Source organism: Garra rufa, chromosome 9 (genome assembly GCF_049309525.1).
Source record: "Garra rufa chromosome 9, GarRuf1.0, whole genome shotgun sequence".
Lineage (NCBI taxonomy): Eukaryota > Metazoa > Chordata > Actinopteri > Cypriniformes > Cyprinidae > Garra > Garra rufa.
In genome coordinates, this window is record NC_133369.1 from 34,996,146 (window position 1) to 35,013,794 (window position 17,649).

At 35.5% G+C, this 17,649-nt stretch overlaps 1 protein-coding gene across 1 annotated transcript in view; it reads left to right on the forward strand.

The window, feature by feature from the left end:
• Positions 1-2,221: 2,221 nt before the first annotated feature.
• The window catches only part of snrka (SNF related kinase a), a 59,910-nt gene continuing 44,482 nt past the window's right edge, over positions 2,222-17,649 (forward strand). The window contains exons 1-2 of the mRNA XM_073847560.1: positions 2,222-2,388; positions 7,434-8,151. Coding sequence (XP_073703661.1) covers positions 7,563-8,151 — 589 coding nt within the window. The 5' untranslated portion in view covers positions 2,222-2,388; positions 7,434-7,562. The remainder of the gene's footprint in view (positions 2,389-7,433; positions 8,152-17,649) is intronic.

Consider the following 17,649-nt stretch of genomic DNA (forward strand, 5'->3'; position numbering starts at 1 on the left):
CTGACGTTTACATTCGTGTTATCGCGAGAGCTTCGCAACAACTGAAAGCCTCATATGATAACACACAAATGAAACACAAATAATAGCAAATTTATGTTCTTGTTTATGTATTTACTTAGGGTAACTTAAGAACAGATTGACTTACAACATATACTGATTTTTAACTTAACATTAAACTTACATTTACTTAAGTATAACTTAAAAGATGAAGATTGGATGTTTGAGTATATTGGCTAAAGTGATATTAAATAAATACCATTAAACTCTCAGGAATTTAGCTTTATCAACTAGCTAATCAAAATAATTATATGCATATAAATTCCATAATCCCACAGATTGTGTTATAGGCTAGCCCATAATATACATCTTTGTCATATGAACGCAGATATCTTTAAGCGGTAACACAACACCCCCTAGAGCCCATTTAAGAGACAGCAACAATATATTAAAATACGTTCAGAGAAGATCAATAACGGCTTACCAGTACCTTACCAGTAAATATTTTAATCACGTGACTTATCAATGCCTGTGTCATAATATGCTAATGCGTCTACCTCATACCTTTTAATTAACATTTATTCCGCAGTAAACCGTTGCAATGAATAGCTATTTAAATACAAAGAGTGCAACTAGTGACCAGTAGATGGCAGTCGATAGCTTTAAAAATCCATTTATGTTTTAATGTGATCCTTAATAAGTGGAATGTAAAAATAAATTCAGAATTTAGTAGCTATATATTCCTCGCTGCGTTTAGGCAGTGTGTAGGTCTACTATTGTACAAAACCTTATTTTTTCTTAAGAAACTAATGGGAATGCCTTGTATTTATGTGGCATTGACCCGCATCGCTCTCCAGTGAAATGTAGTTTTGTTACATATTTAATAAGAGCCATTGCAATTCCGTGTCTCCTGGGTCAGGAAACAGGCTATTGCTGTTCTGCAACTGTAAGCAGTATCTATAACTCGATCTAATGTGTCACATTGCTGATTGCTGTTTCAAATGCATGTTTGTTCTAGCAGTGTCATGAATTATTTATAACTATAATGATTCCATATGTAGGGCCTGTGTACTATTTGAATGGATGTGTAAGATGAAATGTCTCAATCATGCCTACATATATAACGCAGTTTCATAATGTAAAAGCCTTTTTATTATTATTTGTTATGAAGGCGCTTTGTATCATATTTAAAGATTTTAAAATAACAGAGGGTAGGCTACTATAAAAAGCTGAAAGCTTCAGTTGAATCATTTAACTCTGGATGAATTTGGACGCAATTTGCACATGGTTTCATAATCATCGGTGGTTAGGAAGCATGCAAAAACGTCCAAATGGTTCATACAAAATAGGTTCGCTTTAAAAAAAAATAAAAAATCAGAACATGCAATGTCCTCCACAATATAAAATTGTCCAGTGACGTACAAGAATGCGGTTGTTTTAATATTAGAAATGCACTTAAAACCTAGAAAAGACAACAAGTTTGAATCGAATTATTATTTCCGCACCGTTACAGATACCACTTGATTGGTAGCATACGTGTCACGTGATATTAAATCGCATTTTTAATAAAGTTGAATACATTTCACAATTCATGAAAAGCTTGTTTACTGATATAAGACGTTCCTGTTTTTTTAATAATTGAAAGGTACATTCACTACAATGATTTATTTATTTGTTTGTTTGTTTGTGGCCTGTGTTTTTTTACGTATGTTTTTAGATCATTATTTGTCTGAATTAAAGATACCGCTGTTTTCAAAACACCTACAATCAACAATTTACAAAAAAATACACAAATTTACCAAACTAACCTGCAAAACATATTATGATATTTCTAAGAAATCTCCAAACAAGGGTTACATCTAAAGATTCATGAGAAAAGGTATTTTACAGGTTATTTTTTGATAATTTATTATTCATGCCCAATATGAAATTCGCCTCGCCTGAAGTGTTCCGTGTTGCTATGGTTATTTATGGTTATTTCCCAGCTATTTTGTTTACTATCACTTCGGGTTATGCTCTGTAATTTCCATTCCGATGTAAAAAAAAAAAAAAATGCGTAGTCTGTCTACACAACCGCTAAATTTACGGCCACATAGCGCCTCCTACTGATGGTATTTTTCCGATGCAGCCCGTCACAATGTGACTCATCTAATGTTTCCGTGCAGATCACTGGTTTCAGGGCGGAGAGCGAGAAGCGCTGAGAGTCGCACTTCCACCAGCAGCCTTTACACACACTGATCAGTACTAACCTCACACACATACACACACACACACTCACACACACAGGGCTGGACTCACACTCAGCCGGGCCGTACCTCTGCCGTCTTCGGATCTACAGCCGCCGGAAGATTTAGGAGTTTTAAGTGGTTTTAATGTTCGTCGGAGCGAGCGGTAAGTCAAAGCTTTGTGTGATAGTGCGTTAGAATGCTAACACGGTTAGCCGGTTAGCATCTGGTTAAGACACAATAAACGTGCGTTAAACAACATCCATTTATCTGGATGCGATTTGACAGCTCAATGCATGCTCTGCTGGGGCACATGATGCTGGATTGGCCTTGTTCCAGTGTATCTGATCATCACGGTCTGCGTTAGGAACGCATAGCCAGTTAGCTATTATTTATATCCTCTTCCTCTCTATGGATGTATGGAGCTCAAAAGGAGCTTATGGGCCAGATCAGGCCTGACATGCATGGACATATCAGGTCTGCTTTCACATAATCATCACCAGACATGGATGCTTTTCTCTCTTTGCACATGTGGTTTTGTTAGCATTGATGCTAGGAGAATGTTACATGATGGTGGACTTGAACTACTCTGGTTTATAGAATAAGCTTGGTTACTTGCATCACATCAAGAAGCTGGATGTGGTTTTGCATGCTTGCTTCTGATGAGAGTGTGTATCTTGGTAGCTGTGGTTTGCTGCTCTCAGTATTAAAGGTTGTGATCACATTACTGATACATTGCTGCTCGTCTGTTTTTGCAGGTTTTCTTTTGTCCAATAGCGTTATGAACATGACCAGACTTTAATTTGGATTTCAAAAGGGTTGATGCTTTCTTGGGAGCCTTGCAGTCTCCACTTAGAGGTTTAATTCTTCATCAGTCCTATCTCGTACTCAATTGCAGAGGCAAGTAAGAGTTCAGAAGATCAGGTTCTGTTCCCTGAAGCCTAGTGTTGTAGCCTAGTAAGGTGTGGAGCACGTTCCTTCAGCTTAGTGTACTGTAATCATGTTACACAACCTGAAAGGTAAAACTAGGCCTGTAACTGCTGGCCATATGATTATGTGTGGATTTGACAGGGCTGTCTCGTAATTTGTGGTTGGAAATATGATGTTAATATGTGAGACATAACCATCTCTTTGCTTTAGTGGTGTAAAACAGAACAATTGAAATACTTTAACCCTACAAAGCCAACTGTACCATTTTTTGACTCATACAAGGCCTCTAAATTATCAACATGATCAAAATTTGTAAGGAAAACCTGTTGTACACAATCCCTACCTTAGTAAAAAATGTGTGTCTTTTTGCTGTTAAGTTTTTAATGTTTTTATAAAGTATGTTGATTGATTATCCATACTTAATTTTTAGAAAAATTGCTTTCAAATGTGATACAACAGGTGTTTGAGGAATGTGTATTTTTACATCTCTCAATGATAATTGTATTGTATTTTATTATATGTTTTATATGCCCTTAATAATTAAAACTACCAAGCTTTGATCGTATTTAAATAGTATTTAAAACATCTGCTCGCTAAGACTTTATTACGAGATAATACATCTGATATTTATGTTGTTTTTTTATTTTAATGTCTGTTATACAGATCTCTAGCTAACAGAATCTTGCTTTTTGGCAATATACCTGCATATATATATATATTTTTTTTAATAAAATCAATCTGTACCCGAGTATGAACTACATACTCTTACAAAATCATACTATATGGGTTTTAAAAGTCTGATGTTTCAATAGTCAATAAACTGTTCCATAAAGAAACTAAATAGATATGTAAATGTATTTATTTAATCATTTCTGACCATTATTTCTTGTGTCAGGCTTTACAGAGTTAACTTTGCTGATCTCACCTGTGTAATGAGAGAGAATGCAATGTTACACAACACTTACAGTACATTCCTGGCAATGAACAATCATTCACTGACAGATTGCTGGCTGATATCCTTTATCAAGAACTTTCCAAAAAAAGGTGGAGCTGTGTAATTATGAAAAGACTGTAAATGTATTCTGATTTCAGTGTTTTGGCATTCAAGGTAGGGGTTTACTGTGCCACTGGGGGTCATTTGAATCCATTATGACTGCGTGGTATTAGGCATTACTGCGGGATTTGATTTATTTAGGCCTTGCTGTAGGCTTTTCAATAGACGAACTGAAATCTGAAATGTTATTTGTGTATCTCCCACTTTGCTTAAATGTACAACAGGGTTTGGATTGGAGCAACTGGGCCCCCTTTATTTGGAAGACATCCAGATTTTATAAATGCATACTGATATTATCCTTAGAAATTCTCACCACTGCAGTGTGGGCGTCGGTATTAATATCAGTAATAATCAGCTGTTTATGATGACAACATAATCACTAGTGCAGGGGGCAGAACAATGATACAAATCCTTGAACGATTGCTCCTCTTAAACCATAACAAGCTCTGTTTTATGAAAAGAGAAGGACATTTCAGCTGAACAAAGCTGGTGTAGTGGGCTGTAGTGTTCATTGTCAATGAACCAAGCTATTATTCGTGTACTATGAAAGCACTATGGAAAATTAATGGACCTTGCAGTCTAATTAATGGTCTTTGCTAAAGCAAGCATGCTGCTGCTTCTGCTACTTGGGGTTAGGGATCTGAATGAACCCTTAACTTTAGGAAATAAATGTATAGTTCACCCCAAAAATGAAAACTCTGTGATAATTTTCTCACCCTGGTCATTTTTGGGTGAAGAGTCAATCTAAATTTTGTGTAAATTGTTGCCCTGCACATTTCTTGATGAAAACACCTGAACAAAATTACTTAATTACTTTGTTTAGGTTTAAGTTGCAAGAATTCCATATAGCCTAAGAGTTGTTCTTGTTTGCATTTACAGCACACTATTAGCATTACAATTTCATTACTACATGTCAAGCTTTTCAATAACACCTCTCATTTAAACATGAATAGCTTTCATGCAAGAAATTGAATAATGTATGCAAACAACACATTAAAATGTTAACTTAATTTCCCTAGGGACACTGTTTCCTGTTGTGGTATCTAATGCTATTTTGGTGGTAACCAGATGGAATTTGTTGGTACTACCAATGCATTAAAGAATGCATGACTGATTAAATAGAAAACTATGAATATTGGTTATGATTGTCTGTCAAAGCAGTTATATAATTCAGAATCTACTCTTCAGACTTGGGCCAGCTACCAACTAATTACATCAATGTGCTGAAAAACATCAAATGTAAATGCAGGAACCTTTCAAATTTCTTTCAGAAAATGTACAAAATAGGAATGTTCATTTTGGTTATTTTTCCTAACTGACAGCTGACGTTCCTTAATCAGTTATTAACTGTTAACCAACAAGATTATTTAAAATTAGAACTGAATTAAATTAGAAAGGATAAGTGTCTGTGAGCTAGGGCTGGGCAAGTAATCGAAATCGACATTCAGAACCTATAATCGATCAAATTTTTCCAGGTCAATTATTTCAATTACTTTCCCTTTAAAAACACTACTGCGTGTGGAGTCACGTGACCCCGCTCCGTTACGTTGCGTTATTCCTCCGACATGTCGATGGAGAGCTTAAACAGTATTTATACAGTAAAAAGTATTTACAGGATATACAAGAGTAATTTTATTTAGAAGAGATACTGCTTATTTTCTACTTTTAATATTTATTATTATTTTATAAATTTATTTTGTTTCCAAAAGTGCAAGTTATTTATGTTTGTGACTTTTCATTTTAAGCAATGTGTGCTTTAATTTCAGTTGTTCAACACTGATGTTCAATAAATAATCATAGATAGATAGTGTGTGCACCCTTCATTCAAAAAATCTCTCACTTGTAATATGTGCGCATATTTACTGTACAAAACTTGTCAGTGAACTATGAGGGCAAAAAAAAAAAATGTATTTAAATATAATTAAATATAATTTTATTAATGAATAAAATAATCGTTCATTAATCGTAATCGGGTTAAAATGTTCAATTAATCGAGATTTTGATTTTAGGCCAAATCGCCCAGCCCTACTGTGAGCCGTTAAAAATACCAACATTTTGTTTCCAGGGATTCATTTCATTTTCTAAATGCTGTGAAGTTGAAAGGATTTGTTGTGGAGTGAGGGAAACTAAAATACCCTAGTCATGTTTATAGTGTTTGTAAACATTTCGCGTTTGCATTAGGCCTATTTATGAATTTAATAATAAAATGCGTTCTAAGTACACGTGATCTAGGCCTATCTTTTTTTCTCTCTCAGAAACGCAAAATGCAGCAAACGTTTTAAAATATTTTGATGATTAGTAAAACAAAAAAACGGTTAACCGGTTAAAATGAACATCCCTAGTAAAAATGCAGCGCTGTATAATAAAAATGTTGTGTATGTGTTTTAGCAACCCAGCTTATTTTATACTTCATCTCTTTCTTATGTGTGGCATGATTTTAGGAGATGTGGAGAATAAATAGTATGGTATAAACATGTTAAATTCATGGCAGTCATCTCCAGCATTGGCCTGAGGTTAATGCCACTAAAATTGAATCAGCCCTTTTAGGAGGCTGCCTCTCTTCTGGAGCACCAGCTTACTTGCCAGACTTGTGGCTTTTATTTTTTCACTAACGAGAGGAAATCAATACAAATCTATGATGGTCCATGTTGAAGGCTTGTGGCAGTGGAGCCACTCTGTGGCTTGGCATGATGGGAGTACTCTGATATTCAGTGAAATCTGCTATGGGGCTGTATAAACATTCAGATCCTTTATTATTGCAACTAGAATAAAGAGTTAAAATGGACTCTTAAACTAGAGGAAAATACCGGTTACTATGTGGCTCTCTGCAATGCTTGATTCTGATTAGTCAAACTGTGTGACCTTTGTGCAGTTTAACAAGCATGTCTAGTTGATTTTACATTCCTTACATAACATATTTACGAAAAGTCTTTATTTTAAAAGTAAAAGCCTTTACTTTTATTAATAATAACGTGTCCTGAGCAGCTACCTTTAAAGGCCTGTATAAAAATAAAGATAAAATTAAAAATAAAGTTAGCCATGAGCTAAAATTGGTTCATGTAATAACACTGGTCAAACCATTGGGGCACACAGAGCTTTAAGGTCTTCAGTGCGACGTCAACATGCAAGATTACAAACGTTATAAAACCATACTTGTTGCTGTTATCAATTTATGACTGTTTGTTTTCTTAAGATAATTTTTGTACTTGTGTATCTTTGATTAACAGGAACCTGCCATCATGGGATTGCTGTTACCAGCCAATGTGCTGAAGTGAGCTGGATTTTCCCTCCGGTTTAAGCCCCACCCCTCCCCCAGGGGCCACACCCCCCTCCATCCCACCGGAGGACCAGCAGTCATGGCGGGAATCAAGCGCGGGTACGACGGAAAGATCGCAGGACTATATGACCTGGACAAGACGCTCGGCCGTGGCCATTTCGCCGTGGTCAAACTAGCCCGTCACGTCTTCACCGGCGAAAAAGTGGCTGTCAAAGTAATTGACAAGACCAAGCTTGACACTGTCGCAACCGGTCACCTGTTCCAGGAGGTCCGTTGTATGAAACTGGTCCAGCACCCCAACATCGTTCGGCTCTACGAGGTCATCGACACGCAGACCAAGCTCTACCTGATCTTGGAGCTCGGTGATGGTGGTGACATGTTTGATTACATCATGAAGCATGAGGAGGGACTGAACGAGGAGCTTGCAAAGAAATATTTCGCCCAGATTGTACACGCCATCTCGTACTGTCACCGGTTGCATGTGGTTCATCGCGACCTGAAGCCGGAGAATGTGGTGTTCTTTGAGAAACAGGGCCTGGTCAAGCTCACCGACTTTGGCTTCAGTAATAAGTTTCAGCCGGGAAAGAAGCTGACCACCAGCTGTGGCTCGCTGGCTTATTCTGCCCCTGAGATCCTGCTGGGAGATGAGTATGATGCACCTGCTGTGGGTAAGTGTCTTTGTAACTCTGCATAGTAGCTCAGCTCAGTAATTCTGACTCCAAACTTCAAAACAAATAAATGCCTATGACATTTATCCCAAACAATTATTTATCACATTCACAACTAGGAAACTGTCTGTACCCCCATGCTAAAAATTTATATCAGAGTTGTTATTGTTACCTAAAACTAAAACCATAAAAATAGATTGATTTGCACAAAATAAACATTAACTGAAGTAAAATATTATATAGAAGTCTTTACACTTACTTAAACCTTAATTTTATAAATATAATTTAGATTGATTTAAAAAAAAATGGGGATGCACCGAAATGAAAATTCTTGGCCGAAACCGAAAACCGAAAAAGAGGAAACCAAGGCCGAAAACCGAAACACCGAAAGAATTATGCCAATTATTAGTACCATTGCATTTATGGCTATGACTGTGTACTAATCTTACTAAAATCAAGGCATTGCAATTGCATAAATTAATATTAAAGTTTCAAAGAATAAATCAATTATCAAATCAAACAATTATTATCAATCAAGTATTACGTTACTTAAATAACATATACATATATCTTACTGCCTTTGTTTAAATTGTTTAAATTTTTATAACACATTATCTTGTGGATCCATCAGTTCACATTTACAACTCTACGTGTTTCTCTTCCAGCAGGAGGCGCTGTCAGAATGGTACACAAAGCAGCGCAGCAAATGACTTTGAAACGTGCAGCGCTCATATTTATTCATGGATAGCCTTTTGAAATTTCATCGCAATTATTGTCTTTCAGTCCCCACATTTAAGACAACCTGAAATCATAATTAAGACTTTCTTAACCCCTAATAACACTGCAGTCATCAATGAAAATTAAGAGCTTTATTTCAAGAACCGACTTTCAAGAACAAACCTTACACAAAATACTTTTTCCCACCGTGTTTGGGGCACAAGAAAAATATTAGGGGACTAAATTAATATCAGCATATGAAGTATAATCGTCTCTCATTGTCTCTGAGAGAATGCATTTCAGATGCTGAAAGCACTGTCAGTTTTTACTTTTACTTTAACATATTACGCAGTTTTCACGTTGCTTGTGTGATATCCATTGGCTCACCTCCATGGTTTAAAACATAAATATTTATAAAAATACAGTATATAGAAGAGACATATCTTTAAAATATTGCGACGTAACACCAACGTAAAGCCATTTTTTTTCACTCACTGAAAGCTACTGCGCACAGTGCGCCGATCTCTGCTCTCATCACTGCACGCACGACTGCAGACACACCCCCTCTTGAAATTTCGGCATTACAAATTTTGAAAATCGCTATCCGTGGGTCTTTCTCAGATATACTGAAATATGTCCACACCACAGACGTGTTGCTTCAGACAAGCACGTGCAGGCAGCGGTTTCTGTTTGCGTCAACATACTGTTTCGGCCATGTTGTTTCGGTGATAAAAATCTTTCGGCCGAAAACCGAAAATGCACTTTTGGGCCATTTTCGGCCGAAAATTTTCGATGGCCGAATATTCGGTGCATCCCTAAAAAAAAAAAGTTGTTTTGTGTTTGTGTTGGAGCCAGTAAAACTGGCATCTAAGCCAAGTGGAAATTTGACCTCATCAGGCAAGCAGGAAAAAAATTTTTTAATGTTGAGCCTTAAACAAAGTTAGTGAATGTTTTGGGTCATAGACATCTCAGGGCCCCAATATACTTTAAGCGAAATTGAAGGACGAACTGATATGACGTAATTTCAAACAAAATCAAAAAATCATTTGTGTTCATTTTGGGAGTTTAAAATGGCTTGCCATTGAACTTTCCGGAAAAGTTTGTTCCGGCTGCAACACACCTTCGTACCACCATTGGTCCATGACAATTACCTCATAGAAGGTATGCGCTGAGGCTCCGGCTTTTTCATGCTGAACTCTTTTCTGGGTTAATTTCGCAGCGCATATTTACATATTTATCGTTGCTTTCATTAGAGTTGTCAGCATTGGGATGTTTGCTAACTGTGTACCTCTGCTCTTGTATTTCGAAATGAATAACGAAAAGGAACTTAGTTTTGAGTAGATCGTAGAACCAATAAGAGGTCTGTAATTTGACCCAAGATCTTACTGTGGTCACATTGCCAAACAATACGATTTGCCCATTCGATCACATATTTTCCATTAAGCGCCACCTATTGTCACAGAGTATATTTGCATTTTCAATCAGACGGTCTTCCGTATGCGAAAAATTGGCTGAATTTTTGTGCTGAACATTCAGGTTTGTGTGAATGTGCTTGTACAATTACCATAGCTAATTAACCAACAATGGTTCCTCACTGTTTATAGGTGACTTCTAACTGAAAAAAAATGTGTGAAAATTGAGTTAGTGTTTGTAACATAAATGCATTTGCCATATGGTAAACTATCCCAGAGTGAACAGGATTGATCAGTGGTTTATCAGCAGCTTTATCTATTGATTTATTGAATTATCTGGTACTGTAAGGCATCTCAATACTGCTGCCAAAAACACGGTTTAACCTCTTCATCAGAAAACATGTCAGAACAACCCCCTTAACCCTAGATACTCCAAATGCTGTTCTTCTTGTCAGTTATGAAGGGGAACTGTCATTTGAGCTTCAAGTTCAGGATCATTAGGCCATGGATTCCTGAAGTGCGTTGGCGGATTCCTTTCATCATTGCCATGTTAGCTCCTCAGGATAATGAACACAAGCCTACAAGTTGATGCAGGCTGGGATCTAACCTTTTCAAGGCTAAGAGGTGGTAGAGGCGTTAGGCATGTCGGAGCATGCACAGCTCCAATCCATCGACTGGCCAATACAGGGCGACTAAGGAGAGAGAGTCCTTTCTAAGCATCTTTCAAAAGCACCTCCTGCATTTTTTTTTGAACCATCAACTCATTAGCCCCTTTCACACATCAGTCTTTACTGTTAAATGACCATTGAGAGATTGAGTGAACAGGACCTTTTCGAAAATTCCGGTAAATTTGTTCTGGAAATTTGCAGATATGAGAAGTTGTAACATTACCAGAAAATTACCAGTAATGTACTCTGTGTAAACACAGAATGGGGCCCTGTTTACACTAGTGCGTTTTTGTTTTAAAATGGTGTTTAAAAATGAAAACGATCTATATCTACACTAGCGTTTTCTCTGCGTTTCAGAAATGATCTCTGTCTACACAATCGTAAATGCAAGTCATATGACCATTTATGCAGGTACAACCATAGATATGTATAGGTAGATGCCCTATTTTGTAAATGGAGGACGTGCTTGGAGCAGATTAAGGGGGAACATACTTATACATATCTATGGGTACAGCAACGAGCATGATGTTATTGTTTACATGGTCGTCAAGGATACGCAAAGAGGCACAGAAAGGTACCAAAAGCAACTGCATGAATGTGAATGTTTGACACAAAAATGAAAACATCAATACTGACAAAAAACACTGACTGTGCATACCCCTCCATGTTTACAAATGATGTCACACAATTGACCGGTATTTTTAAACTGATGTATGGATGGTGCTTTACCGGTAAAAAGACATCATTGCCTTGTGAACAGCGCAATTTTATATTTACAGGTATAGTTGTTTCTGTTAATTTTGTGGAAATTAACTGGTATTGCTAAAGGGACTATTAAGAGGAAAGATGACCAAAATTATTTGTGCCTGCCCTGCTGTTATCATAGATCTAGCACTTGATATGAAATATGCAAATCAGATAATGCCTTTTCATTTAATTAATTATTGCAGCTATGATCATGATGACAACTGTACACAAGTAGTTTTAACAAAATAAATTATAATTTATATATTTATATATATTATATTTATATTTATTATAATATATTTACAAATAATTTGCCAATATTTAGCTAAATATATATAAGATTTTTAACAAGATATAAGTTTTTTTTTTATGACAACTTCTCAAAATTAGTTTATTTAATTAATTCATTTAAGTGAGTGTTTAAAAATCTTCAACATTCACTTAAATAAAAAATAAATTTTGCAGTAATAAAAGTCACTACATTAAATGAAGCAAATCTCAAAATAAATATGCATTTTTTTTTTTAAATACATTATTGTGGTGAACTTTTTAATGTTTTATTTTTAGTTTATTTTGGCATAATCTAGAATTTTATCTGCCATTACATAAAAAAGCAAGTATTAGCTTGTCTGTTTTGACCGCACATCTAATGTCAGTGTATCCCTAATAAAAAAACAAATATCCATAGGAAAGATGATCAAAGAAAAAATCTTGAACAGGGACGCATCAGGTAATCTTAAACAAAGAGTTGTGTTCATGCGTGGTGCAGAGTTATCCCTGCACACTGTCACTGATAGCATAGTTAAATCGTATTGACACTGTATCTCTGTACACATTTGTATGGTAACTATCTGTCACAACACTGCAGTTGTTGAGGCATCGTCTTTGGTTAATTGTATTTCCAGCCCTTATACAGGCAGGTGGTGGGACAGTTAATCCGTTCTTTGTTTGAGCTGAGTTTCCCTGCTGGAGCCCTGATTAAACACTCTTTATTGACACTGTCAGCGTGATCAAATAGACATTGTGCTCTGATGCCGGTGGGTTCCCTGCTGAGGTGATTTCTGGTTTCACTTCCTAATCAATAATAATTTGTCCAGTGTTTGGCAGGGAACCTGTTTAATATCTCTTCGTGCTCCTGGAAAGATACATCTCTGTAAAACAGAGACAGGCTGTGTAGACAGGTGTATTTTGGACCCTAACTCTCAGGCCCTGTATTTGTGTGATTTTGTTTTGTTTTTGTTTTTTGTAATGTGAATAAACCAGGAGAAGGGATAGTTCAATATCTAATGGGTTTATCCCTGTGCTAAGCTAATATTGTTCAATTTACTTGAATTGCAAGTGTCTTATTTTATAAAAGGCGTAATGTTTTTCTCCAAAAGCTTTTTCTCCAGTCCAAATAATTTCAGCTCCACTACAATGAGATATTAAGTAAAACCAGGATAAATGCTATTATTTCACAGATGTCAAATATGTAAGACAATTGGCCTAACATTGTGCTGTATTGTGGTTGTGTGTAGCAATATTTCTGTTTGTTGGGCAGAATTTTTAACAAGATTACAAGGAGATATACAGTTGAAGTCAAAAGATAACATACACTTTGGAGAATCTGCAAAATGGTAATTATTTTACCAAAATAAGACAGATTATACAAAATACATGTTATTTTTATTTAGTACTGACCTGAATAAGATTTCACAAAGGCATTTACATACAGTCAACAAGAAAAAAGTAATAGTGGAATTTATAAAAATGACCCCGTTCAGAAGTCCCACAAATTCTGTTGTTTTTCAGCATGTTTGTGTATTTGAACCCTTTTCAACATTGAAAGTTGATTTTGAGATCCATATTTTGACACTGAGGACAACCAAGGGACTCATATGCAACTATTACAGAAGGTTCAAATGCTTACTGATGCTCCAAAAGGAAAAACGATGCATTAAGAGCCAGGGGTGTAAACTTTTGAGCAGAATGAAGATGTGGACATTTTACTTATTTTGCCTAAATATCATTTTTTTTATTTTTTTTATTGAGTACTGCCCTTCAGAAGCTACAGAAGATACTTACATGTTTCCCAGAAGACAACATAAGTGAAACCATGATTTGGAAACATGAAACCAAAAGTTTTCATACATTGTGTTTCCTTCTGGAGCGTCAATGAGTGTTTGAGTCTCTCCGTTGTCCTCAGTGTAAAAAGACGGATCTCAAAATCATACAGTCATTGTTGAAAAGGGTTCAAATACACGAAAATGCTGAACAACAAAATTTGTGAGACCTGAAGGATTTTTCTGAAGAACAGCAGGCAGTTTAACTGTTCAGAACAAAGAAGGGACTCATGAACAATTATGACTAAACAAAAGAAAACACAGGATTCAATATCAATATCACAATATCAAGTTTATGTAAACTTTTGAATGGGGTCATTTTTATAAATTCAACTATTTTCTTTTGTGGTCTATTTCTAAATGTCTTTTATGTTTATATTCAGGTCAGTGCAAAAATAAATAAATAAATATGATCCCTCTTATTTAATTAAAATAATTGACATTTTGCAAATTCTGCAAGGTGTACGCAAACACTTGACTTCAACTGTATATGCTGTATGATACAGACATTAAGTGCAATTCTGTTTGTTAATTCAAGGTGAGCTAATTGCTACTGGCATTGACAAAATACTTATAGCTGGTTTTGACCTTCAGTCTTGAATTGCTCATTTTGCAATCACTTTTCAGAAGAGAAATATGCACTGGTTTAATGGATGCAGAGTTTTCTGCAGTAATGGAAACACATGCAAACATGTCCTAACCTTGGCTTCTCGATCTTCATTAAAGTGATGAGCAGTGGGATTCATTTTCAGCATAATTAATCTGTGGGGTTTATTTGGAGACTCTGGAAAGGGGCCTTAATACATTTTGTTAGAGCTTAATATTAGGACAAATATACATTGTAATTTTTTTTCGCACAGTAGAAGTCGAAACATAAATCACTGCAGCTGTATCTGTAATCTTGTGATATAACATTAATGGATAGATATAATTTTTAGAAACACTTTTTACATTTCTGTATCTCTCTCATTTGTCCTTGAAGCAGGCTGTAGCTAGTTAGATGCTTGACTGTCCTGACCCATCCTTAATTTATTGAAATTACATTTGTACCTTGACATTGACATTTTTAAGCCTTCTACTATAATAAAAATGAATGAGCTTTTACACTAAGGAATGGCAATTCTGAAAGGAATCTGACTTTTCCACTTCGGTTAGTTGATTGATAGCATGATGCTTGATGATATCTGATTAAAAAGACTGATGAAAATGTTGAATCATACCTTGACATGTCTGTTCTTGTTGGTTTCTTCAGATGTCACTCCTGAACTCTTCACTTAGAGTCAAGCCCAAGTTAACATTTACACCTGAACGAGTCTTTTCTCAGGGAAACCATGCGCAACAGGATTTGAAAACATTTCCCACGATCATTGAAAACCTGTTTACATTTTAAAATGATGAATTTCAGTCATGGGAAACTTTTTTTTCTTTAAAATTTAAATTTCTCTAAATTGAATGTTATTGATTGATTATTTAGTTCAATCCAGATGCTGGTTTAGTTAATACTCTTAATAAAATTAAAAAAATCAACACCATATGCATTGTATGCAAAAATTGCAAAACAGCAGATTTCCTGTTGTTTGTCTGTACAGTGTGTGAACGGGCCTTCGCTGGATTGACGCTAAAAATAGACTTTAATATTTGTCTAACACTGTCTGTGTTTAGCTAGTTTTTAAATCAGCAGCCTCAGAGACAGACTATGTGATTATTAGACTAGCGGGTATTTATTTATATATGAGTTTGTGTAATCACAAGGCTTTTATTCCAGGTGACATACCTGCCTCTGTTTCAAATCAAATGAGATCACTGAAGTATGTGTAACAAGCAGCACATGGAAAATCGTGTCCTTGGATGTTGTTAATTAAGTAGCGTCCATATTAAGTGATGATAGAATAGTAGCTTCTTTGCGTCAACATTATGTCCTTGTAATCTTAAATATTTATTATTTATAGCGAAGCTCAAATTTTCCATGTTTTTCTTTAAGCTCTGTAGTGTTGACTTTGGTTCGATTTGTTGTATGATAATCTAAACACCGGAAACACAAGCTGAATTCCAAGATCGTGAACACTGATGTCTGTAAATTCAGTCTTGACCGTGGTTTGTTAGTTTATTGGCTATATGACAGTAAGGCTTTTGGTTTGTTTTATATGTTACATTCCTGCTTTGTCCTGCCTTAAACTATATCAACAAAACTATATTGATTAGAATTTTTTTTGAAAATGTCTCCAATTTGTATGTTCAGGCAAGTCACATCTAAACGCCTTGTAGTGGCCTCATGTGTGATGTTTCTTTTATAGCTGTCTCTATCTAGAACCCTGTCCATTCAGTCATCTGAAACCATCACCAAAGGCAAACGTGTACATACTGCGAGAAACACACACACACACACACACACACACACACACACACACACACACACACACACACACACACGTAAAGACTGATAGCAGAATTGCAGCTTGTGTGTGAATGTTCTCAGCTTTCTTCCACACTTCCAGCAGAGTCCCTCAGCTCAGGTTCACTTCCTAGAGTGTCTCACGCCTGCTATAAATGACTTTATCTGAAGTTAACTTTCATCAGAGCATCATGAAATGGCACGTACGCTATAGTATTGCATTTTTTGTTAATGATTTTTAGACTCGTATTTAACAAAAAAGAATTATGTAGAGAAATTTGACCAAAATTAAACAAATTTAGATTTATGCAGTTTGGGTGGATTTTAAATGACTTTTCAATATAACCATCACCACAAAGTACGTTACTACATTAATGTGGTAATTTTTACAATATATACACTAACAGTCAAAAGTTTTTGAACAGTACGATTTTTAATGTTTTTTAAATAAGTCTCTTCCGCCCACCAAGCCTGCATTTATTTGATCTAAAGTACAGCAACAACAATAACATTTTAAAGTATTTTTACTATTTAAAATTGTTTTCTATTTGAATATATTTTAAAATGTAATTTATTGCTGTGATCATCAAAGCTAAAGCTAAATTACTTCATTCTTCATTGTCACTTGATCCTCCAGAAATATGCTAATGCTGATTTGCTGTTCAAGAAGCTTTTTTGTATTATTATTAATATTTATCTATTAGCGAGTATGCTTTAAATTGATTAAAAGTGATGATAAAGACATTTACAATGTTACTGTTTTAGATAAATGTGACCCTGGACCACAAAACCACTCATAAGGGTAAATATTTTGAAATTGGGATTTATATGTCATCTGAACATTGAACAAATAAGCTTTCCAATTTCAATTGATGTATGGTTTGTTAGAATAGGGCAGTGTTTGGTTGAGATGCAACTATTTGAAAATCTGGGATGTAAAAAAAAAATCTAAATATTGAGAAAATTGCCTTTGAAGTTATCCAAATGAACCAAATGACCTACTTGGGTAGGTCAGAAATACCAGTACTGTGTCAATACTATTATTATTTTTAAGTAACAATACCAGTCTTGCTACAGTATAGGAAGTTCAAAGTGCTAACATTTGATCTGCTGTCTGAATGACAGGCGCCTGCATTCGAGCAATCGGCACATGCTTCATGGGGCCGATGCGTAGCTTATGGTATGCTGCTGTGCGTGTGAACAATCAAATGCAAGTTCCCATCCTTGTGTGGTATTGATATAAACAGTCAAAACAAATTGCTGCATTAGGCCTTGGCAGTGCATTAGGTTAATAGACCTTGCTGCTGCTCTTTATTATGTCATTAATATTAATAAAGCAACAATATTGGCCAGAAGAAAAGATAACCACTCACTGCTTTTAATTTATTTCTTCATTACTGACTGTTTGCTCGAATAATGATTGGGAAAGTCTTGGAACATTGTTTACTTTAGTAATGCTT